The sequence below is a fragment of the Pelobates fuscus genome, chromosome 6 (genome assembly GCF_036172605.1).
Source record: "Pelobates fuscus isolate aPelFus1 chromosome 6, aPelFus1.pri, whole genome shotgun sequence".
NCBI classification, from domain to species: Eukaryota; Metazoa; Chordata; class Amphibia; order Anura; family Pelobatidae; genus Pelobates; species Pelobates fuscus.
Genome location: NC_086322.1, coordinates 248647109 through 248667608, shown reverse-complemented (window position 1 = coordinate 248667608; position 20500 = coordinate 248647109). Strand labels below are relative to the sequence as shown.

Genomic DNA, 20500 nt, shown 5'->3' with positions numbered 1-20500 from the left:
TTCTCTCCCAGGCTGCTGCTCCTTCCCCTGCTGATCGGGCTCTGTGTGAGAGGAGTAAACAGGAAGTCCCGCCTCTCCCATCACACAGAGCCGCGAGGGACAGGAGGAGGAGACCTGGCAGAGAGGAGGTGAAGCTGCCAGGTCTCCTTTGAGGATGGGGGGGGAGGGGGTGGCATGCAGAGCGGTAGGTTGTGGGGCCCTGCACTCCATTAGGGGCCCCACAACCTATCAATGAAATAGTTTTATTTTTTGCCGTTCCAGTTGGAGAGATCTCTGATCTTTCCAGCTGGAGCATGGCTGTGCGAGTGCGAGCGCGCCCCCCCCAGATGTTGCACTCGGTGCGGCCGCCCCCCCCTGCACCCCTCACGCTACGCCTCTGACCTCACCTCCTCCTTTCACCCAGAGGGGAGGGGGGGAGGGGGGGGGGACCAATTGACTAGTTCCCAACAGCACATTATATATAAAAATAAAAGATATAATAGGAAAGGGTTGTAATTATTTAGAATTCCAAGAGCAAACTCTAAATCAGTATCCTCACTTTGAAGTCAAGGGTTTCAAGTCATTAAATTATGTACAAATTCACTAAAAAGAAACAAATCCATCCATTATAATGGCAAGTCCGCCCATGAAAGGGGATGGTCTGTTCATAAAGTAGACAGAACAGCCCCTGAACTGACAGCCTCACCTCTCAAGGCAGACCATGCATTCTAAAATTTGTGGCACACCAAAATACAGGACTTTCCCAGCAACATCAGGAATGTTGTCACCTGTCATATTCCTACTGTGAAATGGTCCTGTACCTTTATCTTGCATAAATCTTCAATTATTACCAAGTACTTTCTAGAATTTCACTCTAATTTGATATCTATAGTGTAAACATGTTCTAAATATGTCAGTCCCCTTTCATCTTAGTGTTACATTAAATATACTTTAAATATATGCATTCTTTGTATGTGTATGTTGTTTGTGTGTTATTTTTCACTTGTCTTCAAGACGTAATTTAATATTTAGAATTGACTATTGTTCAAGTCTTCTTAAGCCCCTAAGGACTGTGCCAAATGTACACGTTTTGATCAAAATAAAACTTAAACAAAACTTGGAATTTGACTATATGTCTGTTCAACCGTAATTCACCTCTTTCATATTAAAGGATCACTATAGGGTCAGGAACACAAACATGTATTCCTGACCCTATAGTGTTAACACCACCATCTAGCCCCCCTGGGCCCCTCATGCCTCCATAAATATAGCAAAATCTTGCTGTATTCAAGCCAGAAGCTGTAACTTTGCATGCTGTTTGCCTCAAAAAAAACAAAAACAAGCAGTCTGCTGACATCATCAGAAATGGTAGCCTGATCCAATCACAATGCTTCCCCATAGGATTGGCTGAGACTGAAGGAGGCAGATCAGGGGCAGAGCCAGCATGATTCAAACACAGCCCTGGCCAATCAGCATCTCCTCATAGAGATGAATTGAATCAATGAATATCTATGAGGAAAGTTCAGCGTCTGCATGCAGAGGGAGGAGATACTGAATGTTTGGATGCATTTTAGGCAGCCATGACCCAGGAAGGATCTCTAACAGCCATCTAAGGAGTGGCTAGTGAAGTTATCACTAGGCTGTAATGTAAACACTGCATTTTCTCTGAAAAGAGTATTTACAGCAAAAAGTCTGAAGGTAATGATTCTACTCACCAGAAAAAATTCAATAAGCTGTAGTTGTTCTGGTGACTATAGAGTTCCTTTAAGTGCACCCACACTTATTATATATCATTTTATTCAGGAGAAACAGGGCTCTCATTTAACATCAAATATTTAGCTATGATTTAATATGAATAAAATATAAACAAAATGTGAGAAACTAAGACATTCTGTTATTTTTTTAGTTCTGCATGACATTTTAACTGTGCATGTCATAATACTGTTAGCTTTTACTGCAATAAAATACACATATTTATATTCAGCAATGTCTCACATGTAAAACAGTACCCCCTATGTACAGGTTTTATGGTGTTTTGAGAAGTTACAGTGTCAAATATAGCATGTTAAATTTGGTTACGTTGCCCTTGAGACCGCATGGTAGCCCAGAAATGAGAATTACCCCCATGATGGCTGTGGCAATCCTAGCCACTTCTGGAACACTGGACTTTACTTGTCATAAAGGTTGTCTGTATTTTATGCTATGTAATGTATGTATTCTGCTGTGTCTTATGTGGCCATTGTAATTCGTATGCTAGCAGCCGTAAGCCACTAGCATTCAATTACTTTGTTTCACGAACAGCGACTATCCGGGCTGTTCGTGAAACGAATATGGGCCCCCCTGATAGACCACACATTAAGGGACGTGTGGCGCTCGTTAACCGATTGCGTTAACCGATTGCAACCGATCGGTAATAAAGTGTATTCCTAGGTGGCCATCGTTCGACTACCGACCACGCGGCGGCCGTCCATCTTGGATCCTTTGTCTCCCCAGCGGTGTTTTGTCGTAGAGCGCGTGGAACTAAAAACGGCTACTCGACGACACGAACACCGCTGTACTTCCAGGCCGTTCGGGAGCTCCGGTATTCCCCTATTATGTTTCCCCATCGGTATTCGGTACTTTGAAACGAATTGAAATAATAAATGTATTTCTTACGGCGTTCGGTTGTTTCAGCTGGGATCTGAGCGGTATTCACACGAAAGGTGCACTCAGACCCCAGCTATCTACCGAACGTCCGTTCGTCTGAATAGCATGAATATTGGGAAAGTTGTGAATTTAAATTTAACCCCTTAAGGACACATGACGTGTGTGACACGTCATGATTCCCTTTTATTCCAGAAGTTTGGTCCTTAAGGGGTTAAAATGCCGGTCAGCTGCACGGAGGGATAATCCACTTAACGGTATATTTCAGTGGGAGTGTCCCTCTCGTGCAGCAGTGCCTGATGGGAGAAAAGCTCCAAATGTTAAGTCCCCCATGTAGTCCCTTACTGTATTACCCCTGCCAGGTCAGTAAGGAAATCCCTTGCATGGGGACTTGCATAAATACTGGAAGCTGTGAATAAAGACCTCAGTTGACTCCCATACTGTGTTTCGTCCGGTTATTGGGAGGATTGGGATATTGCCTTACTTTTCAGCGCTGACTGTGGATTTACCTGTAATACCAGCGGAGATCGTGGATTATAATACTGCCCTCCGCTACAATGGCATACCATTTGCAATAGTAGACAACCCAAGGTATTGCAAATGGGGTATGCCCAGTCTGTTTTAGTAGCCACTTAGTCACAAACAGTGGCCAAAGTTAGCGTTAATATTTGTTTGTGTGTGAAAAATGCAAAAACTAATTTGAGCGCCAATTTTGGCCAGTGTTTGTGACTAAGTGGCTACTAAACAAGACTAGACTTACCAAATTTGCAATACCTTGGGTTGTCTACTTTTGCAAATGGTATGCCATCATGGGGGTCATTCTCATTCCTGGGCTACCATGCGGTTTCAAAGGCAACGTAACCAATCTGGCAAATTTCAATGTGAAAAAACTGAAACACAAGCTTTATATTTGACTCTGTAACTTTTAAAACACCATAAAACCTGTACATGAGGGAGACTTCACTGAACACAAATATTAGTGTTTCAAAACCGTAAAACGTATCACAACAATTATATCATCCGTGTAAGTGCCGTTTGTGTGAAAAAATGCATAAAAAGGCATTTTTACTGATATAATTGTTGTAATACATTTCACTGTTTTGAAACACTAATATTTGTGTTCTTCGAAGTCTCCCAATCAAAACAGTACCGCCCATGTACAGGTTTTAGGATGTCTTGGAAAGACACCTGAACATGCTTAAATGGGGTGCTGCTGGGGGCCATATTATACAATAAACAATACACAAGATCCAGCGTACTCTCCTATCTACTAAACAGCATCTTCAATGTTGACAGATTTTATTAGTTTTTTTAACAGTTTTTTCTAAAGGTTATTTTTTTTTTATATATATATATATATATATATAATTTAAAAAAAATATTATTATTTATATATAGGTGTGTATATAGTGATATATATATATATATATATATATATATATATATTATTTTGTTCTAAGTGTATTTTGATATCAATATATATATATATATATATATATATATATATATTGATATTGATATTGATATCAAAATACAGTTAGAACGAAATTACACATATATATTTTTATTATTTATGTTTAATTTTTAAAAAAAATAATTTATAACTTATTTATATATTTATTTTTTATATATATATACATATAATTGTAATTATATATATATATATATATATTTAATATTATTTTACGTGTATTTTGATATTAATATATATAATTATATACATATATTAATCTTAAAATACACTTAGACAGTGTATGTTTATTTATATGATCTAAGTATATATTATTTAATTATTTACTTTTATTTAACTTTAACTTAACTATTACAGGCAGCAGGGGGACTTCCTGTCATTCCAGGCACTCCCCTTGCTGGCACTGCTATGGATGGCTATTCCGTCCATGTGATCGTGAGGTCCTCACAAACGCCCGCCGGCGCTTAAAACCGGGTCCCCAAGGACGCAGCACGCCCGCCGTCCTTAAGGGGTTAAATAATATGTACCAATTTATTCAATATTCCTATGAACAAACTGTTAATATAATCCAAAATAGTATATAGTCTACTATGAGCAAAATGTAATGTAAAATAAATTTGTTTTTCAAATGGACACTCCACATCGCTAAAAAAATTTAGGTTGCAGAAAAGCATTATGTGTGAAGAATGTGTCCTTTTTTATTTTGTAAAAAGTGCTGATTTCAGCAGAAATGTACACTTTTATAAATCAAACTGGTCACACTCACTTGACTTTCAAGCAGACAACAGATCATATCACTTCCTGGTTTCGTTAGCTCATTGGAGCTAAACTAAAGAGACAGACAATTGCTGAGAGCACTTGCCTTTCAAACAATTCTAATTGAGCTGCATTGGGAAGTCTGTGATTGGACAGCCACAGAAAGTCTGGGCGGGGTTAGAAGGGGGAAGTTTGCAAAGGCAGCAGACAAAAGAACAGCAGGTTTGGCTAGCTGTTCTTAGATTTACTCCCAACGAAAAATTGCATAGTTTTATGCATGCATGTTTTCATTGGGTGTATCTCTACTAAACAGTGTTTTTTATTTGTTTTGTATTTGGGTAGTGTAATGTCCATTTAATGATACGTTCCCTTTTACGTGTTGCCTAAAAATCAAAACATTAGAAGACATAATTTTAAATACAACTGACCCAATATGAAAAATTAGATAAAGGGACCTTTGTCAATTACCATATGTATTAATATTTAAAGGGTAACTCTATTTACAATCGCAACCTATGATCTTACTTGGGTTGAAGTGCAAGGAAGTCCCATTTCACTGTGTCTCTGTCCACAATGGCATATAACTGTCGTGATTTGTAAACCTCTCTCAAGCTTTAAAACTGCGCTTGCTGCCTGTTATATCAAGGCCTTTTTTGCTTCCTTATTTACTGTCAAAATCCATACAACCAGTGCCTACAGTGTGTGCCAACTGTCAGGGTGTACGCCGGTGAGCTTCTTCTTTCCACTCCAGCTCTAGGCCAGAGCCTCAGAAGAACACTCTACAAATCACATTTCACAAAATTGCTAACAAGGCTATCATAAAAGCTGATAGCAGTGTGATAGCAATACGGTTGCTATCAACTTATTGAGCAGTTCCTTTCATCAGTTCTGATGAACGGAATTGTGATTGGGGCTGAACTATGTTTCTTATAAATCACTGCTCAACCAAAATCAGAATTAATTTTCCTGATAGGTGGCGCCTGTCCTGATGTCGGAGTGGATTATCTGGTGCTGCAGGTTCAGTAACTTTATGTGTGTGTATTTTTTATTTTTGTATGTTTTTTTTAATCTAAAATGCTTTAAAAATTAGGTCAGTTAAACAGGTGTTAACCACAATAAAGTTTATTGTAGGTAGCTTGTTGAATGACACTATTCACTTAAATAATGTTATAGTCATAGACTCTCTCTTTTCGAACAATTACATCATTGCAGGGATTATTCCTCATTTACACTTTTTTTCTTTCTTTTCTTTTATTTTCCTTGCCATCTGCCTAATATCATGTAGATCCCTCTTGTGCTGCCAAATCAGCTCTGCTGTGTCGAGGCATAGACTCCACTAGACCTCTGATCATGTCCTATGATATCTGGCACTAGGACATTAGCAGCAGATCCTTTAAGCCATGTAACTTGTAAGGTGGGGCCTCATTGATCAGATTTGTTATTCCAGCAAATCTCACAGATTGGATTAAGATCTAGGGAGTTTGGAGGCCAACGCAACACAATGAAATCTTTGCCATGTTCCTCAGACCATTCCTGAATAATTGTTGTAGTGTGGAAAGGTGCATTATCCTGCTGAGAGAAGTCACTGCCACCAGGGAACATCATTGCCATGAATGGATGTATATGCTTTGTAACAATCTCTCTAGGTGGTACATCTCAAAGTAACATTCACATGAATGCCAGGACCAAAGGTTTCCCAGCAGAACATTGGCCAGAGCACAACACTGCTTCTGTTGGTTTGCCTCCTACTGCCATCTCTTCCACAGGTAAATGATGCACACGCACCTGGCCATCCAGGTGATCCAAAAGAAACCATGATTCATCGCAACAGCCAACCTTTTCCATTGCTCTATGGTCCAGTTCTAAAGCTTGCATCCCCATTGAGGGTGCTATTGGCAGTAGACAGGAGTCATCATGGGCACTCTGATCGGTCAGTGGCTTTGCAGTACTATCCACAGCAAACTGTGAAGTACTGTATGTTCTGACACCTTTCTGTCATGGCCAGCATCAAGTTTTCCAGCAATTTGAGCTACAGTAGCTCTTTTGTTTGATTGGACCAGAATGGCTAGCCTTATCTCCCCATGTGCATTGATGAGCCTTGGACACGCCAAACCTGGCGCCGGTTCACCGGTTGTCCTTCCTTGCATCACTTTTGGTAGGTACTAACCACTGCATACCAGGAAAACCGCAGAAGACTTGCCATTTTGGAGATGCTCTGACCAGTCATCTAGGTATCACTATTTGGAACTTGTCAAAGTCCCTCAGATCTTTTTTCTTTCCCATTTTCCTGCTTCAAACACATACAATTCAATTATTGGTTGTTCACTTGCTACCTAATGTACACTCCCCACCCATTTACATTTTCCTTTGTAATGATATAATCAATGATATTCACTTCACCTGTCAGTGGTTTTATTGTTGTGGCTAATCAGTGTATGTATGTAACTGCATTCGAAGGGTGGATGACACTCCGTTATAACAGTTGTAAGTTTTGGTTTCCTCAGGTACTTGTAGTAATACTGTGGAACAGACAAAAAGTGATCCATGGAACCAGTGGTGTCAACATATTTATTCTAATACAAGATGATGCAACTGGATGAAACTGACTTCTAGTGAAGAAGGTTTTCTTGAAGTAATAATGTTGTAACAGGAATTTGATTCCACTACTTTTATATGAGCCTCTATTTTGTCTGTTGTAGGATTTTGCCTGATGTTTGGTCTTCTCCGTGGTTATTGCAGCTTTTCCATGTGATATCCTTGCTGGAATTTTATTTTGGAGCCTCCATATAAAGGAGTTTGTAGTCTGGAGTCATAAGTTGTACAAATGCTTTTTGTTTTATTACATCCAAATCAGGATGTAGTTTGCAGGTCCAGAACTAATCAGCTGAGAATTGGATTAAGTGCTTGTTAGATATTTTATTGAGCTTTAGTAGATTTGTTACATAGTTACATAGCTGAAAAGAGACTTGCGTCCATCAAGCTCAGCCTTCCTCAAATATTGTCATATTGTTTTGCTATATATCCCCTACGATTTTTATGTGCTTCTTGTATACATATTTTTTTTTTAGCATCTCCCACCATGATACCGAAATTGAGGGGCTCAAGAATATATTGATCTATTCACCAGGGGCACTGGATAGCACATGGCATTAGGGATGACAGTGGAACACATTGTTGTATGGTTCCATTCACATAACACTAGGGAAAAATGCACCGTCTTGGTCACGTGACATGGAATGGTGGTGAAAATGTAATCACATTGGTTATGTGATACAGAAGTGAAGGAAAGTATTGGACTGGAAGCAGTTGGAATGAAAAGGAGCCAATACGAAGCGTTCTCAAACAATTACAGCAATATAAATTTAGGACCAATGGGAAAGGGCTATATTGTTTTTCTGCATGCTGATTAAGCCACTCTGTAACAAGCTAATTATCCCTGAGAAACAGTTTTCAGTGTGAGTGGCCAATTATTATCCACAATACACAGTGTCATACAGTCATGCACTATATTTTTTGTTTTGTAGTTTGTATTTTTTTCTCTGTGAGGTATATATTGTTGGTTATTGAGACTGAAAGAGCATCTATAATTTACAAATTTTTTGCATGAGGATTTATATATTATTGTGCTCACTAACATATTAATCTAAGGAGTGATTACTGTAGTGAAATACAGATTGATATAGTATGTTGGGATTTAGGGTTGGACATAGGGCATTGTAGAGGGTAAGATTTAAGGAGGTTTTCGTCTGAAACACCTTTACTTTTTGCCATCTAACAAAACTTCTGAAGTTAATGTGTGGGTGAAATATGGGCTTTTTAAAGGAATCAGCGCTTATTCATTTACAGGATGTTTGAGTTGGCACAAGTTGCAGTCGTGCTTTGCCTTATGTATCCATACTATGGTGGAGCAAGAGAGTGGGCCGTATTAGTGGAAGACTAAAATATCCTGTTAATCCTCTCATGAGTTATTCACTTAAACTATCTCACACACTAATCTGCTATGATCATATGCTTTGAGATGGTGTAAAAATCATGTTTCACAAGTGGTAAGAAAGCACCTCTTATGTACTCTATTTGTGAATGTCGCTTGCCATGCTGCCAAAGCAATTAGCCCACTCTCTTCTCATCTTCTTGCAAATACACATGAAAAATGTTGTGCACTGCAGAGGAATTTGGTGCTCATCTCTTGCCAAGAGAATTTGGGCCCTCTGGGAGTATAGGAATCTTTAGTCACCCAACAGCTTAGGGATTAAATCCTGTATTGTGACAAAATAACTCATTATCCACCTAGCAGCCTAAAAGTTAAATGCATTACTTGTATATTGGCCGAATGAGTATGAATGTGTGGCAGAGTATCATGGCTCCACATGTCTTCTTCCCCTGTATAAAACTTGTCTGTTTGTTAGCTGTCCATTGTGTTGAAACCTGGAGAAAAAGAATTTGGCAATTTGCCTTTATAGCCGAGGTTCACCCCTCCATAGTAGCCACATAGGCACGCCAGTCTCATTTTCATCCCTTCTCAGGTCTTAGATCTTTGTGTATATAACACAACTCCTTTCCTCAGTATAGGGTATTTCTATTTCTTCACAGCACTAAGCCTTACTTAAGGAGAAGAAGCCTTGTTTGGGGAAACCTACTGACAACCTCATCAAGTTGTTTGCAGAAAGTTGTGGGAGTTAACTATATTCATATGAGCAAACTATATTCAAGTAGTAAAACCATCTGGGAAGCAGCCTGCTACTCAAGAGAACAGGTCATTAAAATGACTTCTTGGAGGTCCCTTGTGGCAAGAATGTTTGTGGTGTGTCCAATTTAGGAAACCAAGGTGGGAACGAGGCACCCTGTTCTTAACACAGGTGTCTCAATATCATTGTTGCCAGACTAGCTAGACACTTTAGTGGAGTCATCATATGGCACAATAAACTCAGTATAGAAAATAGAAATATGTTGTGCAAGGATGGTTTGAACTTGTTAGTTTAATCTTGGTTCAGTATTGCAAGAAATTATCCAAATGGCATTAACTCTGGTAATGCTGCAGGAGGAAAATGTGAAGATCGGGCTTGGGGTGCCTCTTTTGGGTCCTTTTATGACTTGCAAGAAGACATCATGGATGTCTATCTTCTTCTATCCTGCAAATTATGAAATACCTGGTGCATATTGATGCATGACCAGGTAGAGCAACTCGACTGGTTGACATAAACAAATAAACATATTTATTGATCTTCCTGAATGTTTTAATTAAAATGTGAATGTGCTGATCCTCCAAGTATTATCAAGTACTTAATGAAAGATAAGGCAGTAGTGAAAAGCAAGGCTTGCCCAGCAAAATGATCCCATAACTGCATAAACCTTATATCATTATTGCTAGTAAACTAGAATACACAGTGGTAATTGCCATGGTACTTTATATTTTCCAGTAGTGCTCTGGTGCTATAAAACACTTAAGTACAATCTGGCAATTGGGTGTCTAGCAATGAGCAAGTGACTGTGGGGTAGTAAGATGTATGTAATCTATATAGATAACTCACTTTTCTGATGTCTAATGCAATTCAAAACATGTGATATCTTTTAATTTTAATTGTTTTTCTCCTTGGGTTCAAGACAGAGCAAACCAAGACATAACAAAAATATGTGCAGTTTGGGGTACTGTGTCCTTTACTGTAAGGCAAATATTATTATTTTATTCTGCTAAATGTTTGAGAGAAATTAGAGGGACACTATAGGGACCAAAACAACTTTAGGTAAATAATTCACTTTTGGTGTAAAGGTCATGCCTCTCCAGTGTCACTGCTCAATTATTTGCCATTTAGGACATAAAGTGATTTAGCTCCTAAATGGTAAAGAATTTAGCAGTGTTTAAACCTCCTTGCATGTGACTTGCACAGCCTTTCTTAATACTTCCTGTAAAGAGAGTTCTCATGTTTACACTTCCTTTATTGCATATACTATTTAATTTAAAATTTCTTATATCCTGCTTTGTTAATAAGCTTCTAGACCCTGCAGTAGATTTTGTATGTGATTAAAGTACAATTTACAGAGTAGATGATAAAAACTTCTAAAGCAAGTAAACATCTGAGTGAAAATTAAACCATTCTTTCATGTAGGATGTCACAGCACAGGAAGCTAACATAAACAGAAATAAGTGATTTAACTCATAAATGGCAGAGAAATGAGCAGTGAGACTGCAGGGGAATGATCTATACACTAACACTGCTTATTTAAACTAACGTTGTTTTGATGCCTATGGCATCCCTTTAAATTAAGTACCAAATCAAAGCTAAATATATATTCTTACTAGACTTGTGCAAGGCAAAATAGAAAATGCTTTTGTGACCAAGATTCCAATTTGGAAACAAAATAAGATGAACAAAAAAGGATATGAAAAAGGGCCAATAAGTTTAATGCAAAATATACACATAATATAGTATGGTTCACAGATAAAGTGAGAAACAACATACCTGATAGAAAGAAAAAGAGGAGGAGCAGAAAAAATAAAATAAACCTACATTAATATATTTATATATTAATTACATATAAAATATATAAATTTAGATTTTTTTTACTGCTACTACTTTTTTTTATTTCTATGCTCACTTGATTTAATAAGCTTTCTAAATTCAATGCTGTTATATAAAGTTTAAAAGTTATGTATCTACACAAATCACCATTACACTAAGTCTATGAAAATTTTTGTAGTTTTATCAATAGGAAATGTTACAGTATTGAATAATTTAGAGTGCTTATTAAATCAAGGCCTTGATCTGTGAATACAATCAATATTTAGTGACTGTTTCGCAGCCACCATTCATCTTTTTTCCCATCAATGATAATATTTTTTTTTTTGGGGAGCCAAAGGCAGAATTTAGAAACACAACATGGCTTAACATAAAACTTTTGAATTAAGAAAAAAATAAGTTTTGACTAACTGTTTTCAACAAAAATTGTTTTAGACATCAGTAAATACTGGTCACAAACAGAATATTCTGTTTTAAGTTGTCTACAAATAAAACCTTTTACTTAGCTACATATTCAGGAGTTTCAAAAATGTTAAAGGGAAACTCTAAGCAGTTATATGTCCACATTAACAATATAATATAAACAAATTTAGACATTTTTTTATTTTATATATATATATATATATATATATATATATACGTATATATATGTATATATATATATATATATATATGTATATATATATATATATATATATATATATATACACGCCATATAGAAAAAAGCCAGCACTCAAGGACTTTGCAGTTTATAAAAAGTAAAAACCTTTTATTCCAACTTGTCTGAAGGTCGACGTTTCAGTCCACCGTTGTGGACTTTCATCAGGATTGGTGTCCTGATGAAAGTCCACAACGGTGGACTGAAACGTCGACCTTCAGACAAGTTGGAATAAAAGGTTTTTACTTTTTATAAACTGCAAAGTCCTTGAGTGCTGGCTTTTTTCTATATGGTATACATTTGTGTAGCCTAGCACCGGGCAGACACTTAAGGATAGCTGGAGTGCAATTCCTATCAATTTTTGTATATATATATACAAATATATAATATTGTTCAAATTTGGATATTGTTTCTGACTGAGAGAGTCAGCTGACATAATATTGTTAAATACACTCTGTAGACATCCAGACAACTTCAGCTCAAAAAGGTTGTCTGCATGCCACAAACCTATCTTTTTAACCCTGCAAATGAAAACATTGCCGTTTAGTAGATACAACAATGTTTACATTACAGGGTTAACATGTCTCTCGTGGCTGTCTTCCTGATAGCCACTAGAATAGCTTTCGCTCAGTAGCCAAGTTTATCTTTTTATTGCATTTAATGTGGAATCATTGAATTAGCTAACATCATCTAGATAAAGAAGTGGAGCAGCATTTTAAGAACTGGCACGGCGAGGGTATAAAGATAAGTAAATCTCACCTTCCAAACCTCACATGGTGGGACACAGACGAGAATTAGTAGATCAAAACATAGTGTTAGGAATATGGTTGTATAAAATACAAATACAATAAAATACATACAAATAATTAAAAAAAAAAAACAGAATGAAATATAAATCAAATAGAACAAAACGCGGTATGCATTTCGTCCAACCAATTCCTCTTCAGGGAATTCAGATGAAATTGCTGCCAAAATACAATATAATGCAATTTAAATCTCCCAGGCTCCTCCAGCGGAAGGTTTGCCAAAATAGAGATAAGGAATACATTGTTAGGAGACTTACACATGAAGGCAAACCAGTGGATAGGTTAACGGCTGCCCACGGGAGAAGCCTCGGAGATATAAAAGACAGCTAAGACATGTAGTATACTACATCGTATTTAATCAGAATTCTCTCTAAGCGGTTCATTCAGGTTTTTTTTTTCTATTTGTATGCAGATTTTTACCTGTGGAATACCTGGAGAATTAAAGTGTGGAGATCCCTGTCCCAAGTTGGGATGGTAAAATACACATACTAATTTATATTTTGCAAGTGTATTTGTATCAAATTGCTGATTTTAGTAGAAGATTTGCACTGTGTCTGCTTTCTGTCAGGATTACTGTTGATCAAGCACGTAGAAATAATATCACATCTATCACTAAGGATAACATCTACCCGAACCTTAGAATGGCCGCCTCTAGGAGAGCCACACATGCTGGGGACCGGGGTGGAAGGAGGTCGGGTAGCGATTTGCTGCGAGCAAGGTAAGTATTTATTATTTCTGTCGGCGTGATCGCTGTGTTTCTGTGCTGCCACGCTGACAGAATCTTGCAGAACTCTTACACTTTCCTTTTTATCCCTATATATCCATATGAATTGAGAGGGACTGAAGAAAACTCATACCCATTATTGGGTGATATATCTGCCATCCAATTCTAATTTGTGAGTACAATCATTTAAAAAAATATTATAAAGGTGTCTATGCAATATTACCCTATGTTTGGTCTTATGGTTTTGGTTGTAGATATGTTTCTGTATGTTTTTGGATGAGTCTGAGTATCTACAATATTGTGTGTAGAGGATAAATATTTAGCTATATCCTTCCACACAAACGTACTTATTCATTTTCTACTGGTATAAGGGTGATTATATGTCATACTTTTAAATAAATACTCTAAGCAGCATGACCATAGCCTGCTGAAATGGCTATGGTACCAACATACTCATGGCTCTCTCACCCTGTTTTGTGTCAAACTGTTTTAGAGCAGTTTGAAACAAATCAGCGGTCCTTTGTGCGCCCATGTATCAGCCACTCACTCTGCAAATTGCTATTGCAGAAGTTACATTTCCTCATTATAGGACCATTCTAGCATTAGCAATACAACCATATTCCTAACACCATGGTTTGATCTACTAATTCTGGTGTGTCCGCCGCCATGGGAGAGTTAGGAGTTAGGAAGGTGAGATTTACTTACCTTTAAGCCCTTGCCGTGCCAGTCTCCAAAATGCTGCTCCGCCTCATTAACTGAGATCATAAATTCCATGCTCATCATTGGTTGATATACCTGCAATCAAATTCATATTTGTGAGTGCAACCATTTAAAAATATTATAAAGGTGTCTATGCAATATTCCCTTATGTTTGGTTTTATGGTTTTGTTTGCAGATATATTTCTGTGCTTAGATTGTATCTGTAATCTAGATGCAGTTAAAGGAACACTCCAACTGAGAGGAAGTTGTTACAGGGCAGGAGTGTCTGGATGTTGACCGTTAATGGTTAAACCTTTTCAAATGGTTTAACCCCAAAGATTGTCTCCTAGTGCCCATCAGCACAGCCTCACTATGAGCTCCTCCAGCCACTGTACAGTCCAGACAGGTATGCATTTGCATATGGGGATATGCCGAAAGCATCAGCTAACTCTCTTAGACTATAACTGTCCATCCGTCCATTGAGAGTAACAGTTTCTACTACCAGATGCTAAAGCAAAACTTCCTCAAGTGTATGGTGGAAGAGACAAAAGACACCCGTGTGTCTGTGTGATCAACCTTTGGGGCTAAACCATTGTTGAATGATGAGAAACTGCCCACTGACTCCAGCCACCATTCATTAACATGACATTGTTTTGGAGCTGGAGTCATCTGGTTTCAATAACAGTTTATACTGCACACCATATTTATAGATCTATTGACTAGACAAGGATTAAAAAAAAAAAAAAAAAAAAAAAAGGTTTCATTTACCATACTTTTTAGGATAATTTATTCTTTGTGAAGAAAAGAAAAAAGGTGGAAGCTACAGGAAAGACACTCAAAAAATGGGGTTAACCCACAATGGACTACCAAGGTAGTAACAGGAAAGAGGAGACAAGCTATGAGTGCCCTTAGTGGATCAAAATATCATTAAAATTAAACGTTTAATTAATAGTACGAAAAATATAAAACAATTGGAGGAAAAAATAAAAAATGTTGAAAATAACTTTTAGTGAATTTACATTAAGTGTAAACGTATGTACAGCAAAACAAAAGAAAAGAACCAAAAAATAAGTGCTAATCAAAATCTGTAAGCTAGATGGTGAATACACGTATACCTATAATATAATGGTATATTTTTGCACATAGTATCGCGGCACATCTACCCCAAATTGCAATGTGGGTGACATTCGATACTTCAAGTAGTGTGCAATTCGGAGAACACTGAATTGGGGTCTAATGGGCAGCTGCTGCCGAGTAACACTGAATTGGGGTCTAATAGGCAGCTGCTGCCCATTAGACCCCAATTCAGTTTTCTCCGAATTGCACACTACTTGAAGTATCGAATGTCACCCACATTGCAATTTGGGGTAGATGTGCCGCGATACTATGTGCACAAATATACCATTATAATATAGGTATACGTGTATTCACCATTTAGCTTACAGATTTTGATTAGCACTTATTTTTTGGTTCTTTTCTTTTGTTTTGCTGTACATACGTTTACACTTACTGTAAATTCACTAAAAGTTATTTTCAACATTTTTTATTTTTTCCTCCAATTGTTTTATATTTTTCGTACTATTAATTAAAAAGTTTAATTTTAATGATATTTTGATCCACTAAGGGCACTCATAGCTTGTCTCCTCTTTATTCTTTGTGATATCACCACATAGAACAATCTGCAAATTTTCAAGCACATCATGTGTGAAGAATTGTTTGTTGATAAAGACTTAAATCAATATAAATTATGTGGCAGAACTGCATCAACCAGTTACATCAGTTACATGATGGAGAAAATACTGCTGATAAATACATATTCCCCAATCCTATCAAACACATATGGAATCTTCTTTTGTACAGCACCATATTTACGAAAGTGTAATGAACGTAAACCTACCGATATACAGTAAAATCAAACATTATACTGGATGCCAATGAATAAAAAAAGCTATAATTGTATTTAAGTTTATCTGGGTATCATGACTCATATATATTTATTACATGAAAATCCTTGGCAACCTTTAACCCCTTAAGGACACAACTTCAGAAATAAAAGGGAATCATGACGGAATATTTCCGTCATGTGTCCTTGAGGGGTTAAATAGGTAGTTTAAATCAATTACGCTCAGAAACCCAGTAAGATGAGATTTTTAAGCCAACTACGAACAAGCATACCTTCACTGTGGACTATGCACAATTATACATTCTTTGCACTTAGAACTTCATTTGCTAAAAGCCAATGCTTACAGGTGTGATCATGGTCTGTCCGACGACAGATCCTGTTGTCTCTGTTATCTGGTCTCCAAGGGGTGAAGTATACACTTTGCTTGCTAGCACTGGATGTAGCACTGGGAAGTCCTGGGCAACCCTAGGAGAAGTTGGAACTTCAGTCTGCTGTGCAAATTGCATTTGGTATCCTGGCATATTCATATGTGGCACTTGCTGAGCAAACATTCCAATGGGTGGTGCAGGTTCTTGCGGAGTAAGGGGCTGTGAGAAGCCACCACCCATAGTAGAAAAATTTTGACCTGGCACATTCTGAATAAACATCCCATTTGCATGTGCAGGTCCAGGATAAAAGTGGGTTCCCTGGGCAGAATATCCATCTTTAACTGGGCTTTGAGGCTGAGAGAAACTTGTTGGATATATTAGAGGAGGCTGAATATGTCCAGACATTGGTTGAGAAAAGATGGGTCCTCCAGGTGGTATTCCTTGAGGCTGTGAAGTGGCAGGAGATGCCACTGGTAGCAAAGTCTGTGCCATACTCATTGCCAAAGATAAGACATTAGCCAAGGAAAACATTGGGGCTGTGGTAGACCACTGGGTTCCTGTTTGAGTGTTGGATGCTAGAGCTGGCATTGGATTGTTCATATTCTGTGGCACCATCCCACTGTTTAGCATGTGCTGCAAAGTATTCTGATGAGAGGCGGCATTCCCCATTACATTGGGAAACATAGAATTTGCTGTTGAAGATGAAGGCATCATGTGTTGAGGCAGTGATGAGAGGTAGTTTGCAACCTGCAAGGAGCTAAAAGCAGCTGGTGGATAGGATTGAGAAGTTGGCATGGAATAGTTTGTTGAGAAAGGCAGAGCTGGACTGGAAGGGTTTTCAAAAGAAGGCCACGTTCTACTTCCTGCCAATGGAGAACCTGAACAAGAAACAGAAACAGTTTAGAAAGAAATCATAAAGTCTATACATTATGATACAAAATTGATGAAAACATTCCAAGATACTCATGAATTTACTACACTTGAGTGAAACTTAACAACATGCATATGGTTTCATACAGGGTGTCATGGACAAGTTACTTTAAATTGTTTGAAAGGAGTTATTAGAAAATTTATTATTTTCAGATGTGATATAAACTGCTTAATTTAAGGAATTAAAGAATGATTGGTTAATGATTAAAGAGGATGGGTGTTTTTATTTTAATTGTAAGTATGTGTAGTAAGAAGTGTTGTTCAAAGTATTACACTTGGGGTATTTTGACACTTTCCATGCAACCATTTTACCACCAATCTATGCCAAAAAAAAAATAAAAAAATTGGTGATTTTTTTGACACACATAGCAATTTAAGAATAAAAGAACTTTAAGGGTTATTGCCAAAGAACACCCCAATATGTGTTCAGCAACATATCCTGAGTACAGTGATAAATCCCATATATAGGTGCATCAGGTTCTTTGGGGGCTAAAAGACCTTATTTGGAGGGTGCGCATTCCAGTTTTCCAACTTGGAATTTTCACAGCTGGTCATCATGCACCCATGTCCTATTTGGGACATTTTTGAAGCCGGCCAATGTAATTTACCCCCATCAAACCATATATTTTTGAAAGGTAGACACCCTAGAGTATTTCAAATGATGGCATTTTAACACTTTCCATGCACTAATTCTAACACCAGTCTTTGTCAAACTTTTGGGTAGTCATTTTTTTTGTGTTATTTTTCTCTCACGTTGTACTTTATTATTATTTTTTTCACATTTTTCTTTCTTTTATTTTGTAAATATCAAAAAAACATACATAGTATAAAAATGACAAGACAATAAACATAAAATACAATTATACAATACAATACAATCCTAGGTGGGTGATGTCATGTGGATTTTATTTTATTTCTTTATTTCTATTTGCTTGGGAGCTTAATATAATAAATAATAGTTGTATTTCATGGATACATTTCTTACGAATTATTTCTTATTCTTGCACTCTTATTTGATCAAGTCACTCCTGTGTTTCCCAGTATTTAGAGGAGTCCTCTGCTAAAATATCCTTTTTTTCCTTGTGTTAACCCTCTTTCCATTTGTAATTGAAATGTTATTTGGTCTTTTAATTAGTGCCACTTCTTGGGTTTTCCATCTTTGAGCAATTAAGATTTTTGCTGCTAATAATACAAGTAAAGCCAAGTATGTTTGCAATTTATTTAAGTTAGGTCAATTTAAATGCAATGGGTACGATTCTTGTGCATTTCTGATTCCCCTACTCTCAAGATTTTCTAAAATTTAAGTGACCAAATCCCAGTATTTATCCAACCTAGAACAGGTCCATCAGACATGGGTATAGGAACCAGTCTCTGATCTACATCTCCAGTAGGAGGTTGGACAGTTCTCATACATCTTATGTAGTTTTTCTGGCACTAAGTGCCATCTATGCATGATTTTATACTGTATTTCTAACAGATTCAAGCAATGTATGGATTTTTTAAGATATGGCATAGTATTAAACCAGTTGCTTATATCTATTTCATGTCCAAGCTCTTTCTCCCAGCTAATGAGAGCTTTAGATTTTATCAAATAATCATCGGGTAACTCCTGTAGGTCTTTTAAAATAATTTTTCTAATCGTTATTTCTCCTGCTAATAAGTGGCTAATTTTTTTGGGGGAAATCTTTGAGTTAGTTGCCTATAAATTGCTCTTTCCATAGTTGCCTATAAATACATATGCCATTTTGGTTCCATCGTTTAATATCTAAATCTGAGATGTTGTCTTCTAAAAAGTCTATCAGGGTATCAGGAAGAACAAATGATTGGATATCCAGCTTTTTTTCCATTTCCTCCAAAAACCTAGTAGACTATAGAGTATTAGTTTGTTTTTATAAACATTAAGTTCTTTTTTATTCAAAGCTGAAGATAATAGAAGGGATAGGTCTTTCTTTCCTAATACCAAGACTTCACATTTATACCATGTTTCATGTTTTCCTCCACTTTAAGCCATTTAAGCAGATGCCACATCATTGTATCATGGTATTTATTTATGTCTGGGAAACCCAGTCCTCCTTTATTTATATCCCTTTTCAAAACTTTGACGCTTATTCAAGGTTTCTTTCCTCCCCATATATATTTTACTACGATTTTTTGTATCTCATTTAGATAAGATCGTGGTAAGGATAAAGGAACCAATCTAAATAAGTATATCCATTTCGGAAGGATGTAACTCTTCACTACATTCAATATGCCCCACCAGGAAACCTTTAGGTTACTCCAGGTTTGTGACATTATAGAAGTTTGCGATATCGCTTTAAATTTTTTTTCTAGAAGTTTCTCTGGGTCTGTTGTAATTTTTATACCCAGATAATTTGTTTCTTCTTAAAACCATGAAAATTATAGTTAGATTTTAGAGAGAGTACGTTTCTTCGAGTGTCAAATTAGGTAAAATGGCGCAGCTTTTATTTATATTTAATCTATAATTTGATACTTGCCTATATCATTCAACCTCTTCTAATGGAAACCTCAGTGAAATTATAGGGTCTGTTAAAGTTGCTACTACATCGTCCGCATATAGACACATTTTTCCTTCTCCTCTGTCCTTTAGGCATCCTTTTATATCTTTCTGTTGTCTAATTGCTTGGGCAAATGGCTCTAATGAGAGGACATATAATAAGGGAGATAAAGGACACCCTTGACGGGTGTCATTCCTGATTGTAAACCATGGGGACGATATACCTGCCCCAACAATTTTTGCAGATGGAGACACAAACAATGCTTTTATCAAATCTTAAATTCTTCCACAGCAACCAAACTTTTTAAAAGTATCTATCATGAACGCCCAGTTGACCCTGTCAAATGCTTTCTCTGCATCTAGAAACAGGGCCAACCTGGGGGTTCTCTGTCTTTTTGTAATATCCAATATCTGAATAAGTTGCCATATGTTACTATTGGATGACCTTCCTGCTACAAAACGTACTTGGTCTTTGTTGATCAAGTCTGGGATTATTTATTTTTATCTTGCTCATAAAGAGGCATATAATTTTG

The 20500-nt window shown here is 37.0% G+C and overlaps 1 protein-coding gene across 2 annotated transcripts in view; it reads right to left on the bottom strand.

Moving 5' to 3' along the window:
* The window catches only part of WNK4 (WNK lysine deficient protein kinase 4), a 353137-nt gene that overhangs the window by 47492 nt on the left and 285145 nt on the right, over positions 1-20500 (bottom strand). For both annotated transcript variants that reach the window (XM_063458916.1, XM_063458917.1), the window contains exon 15: positions 16499-17400. In XM_063458916.1, the coding sequence (XP_063314986.1) occupies positions 16499-17400 (902 nt within the window). The remainder of the gene's footprint in view (positions 1-16498; positions 17401-20500) is intronic.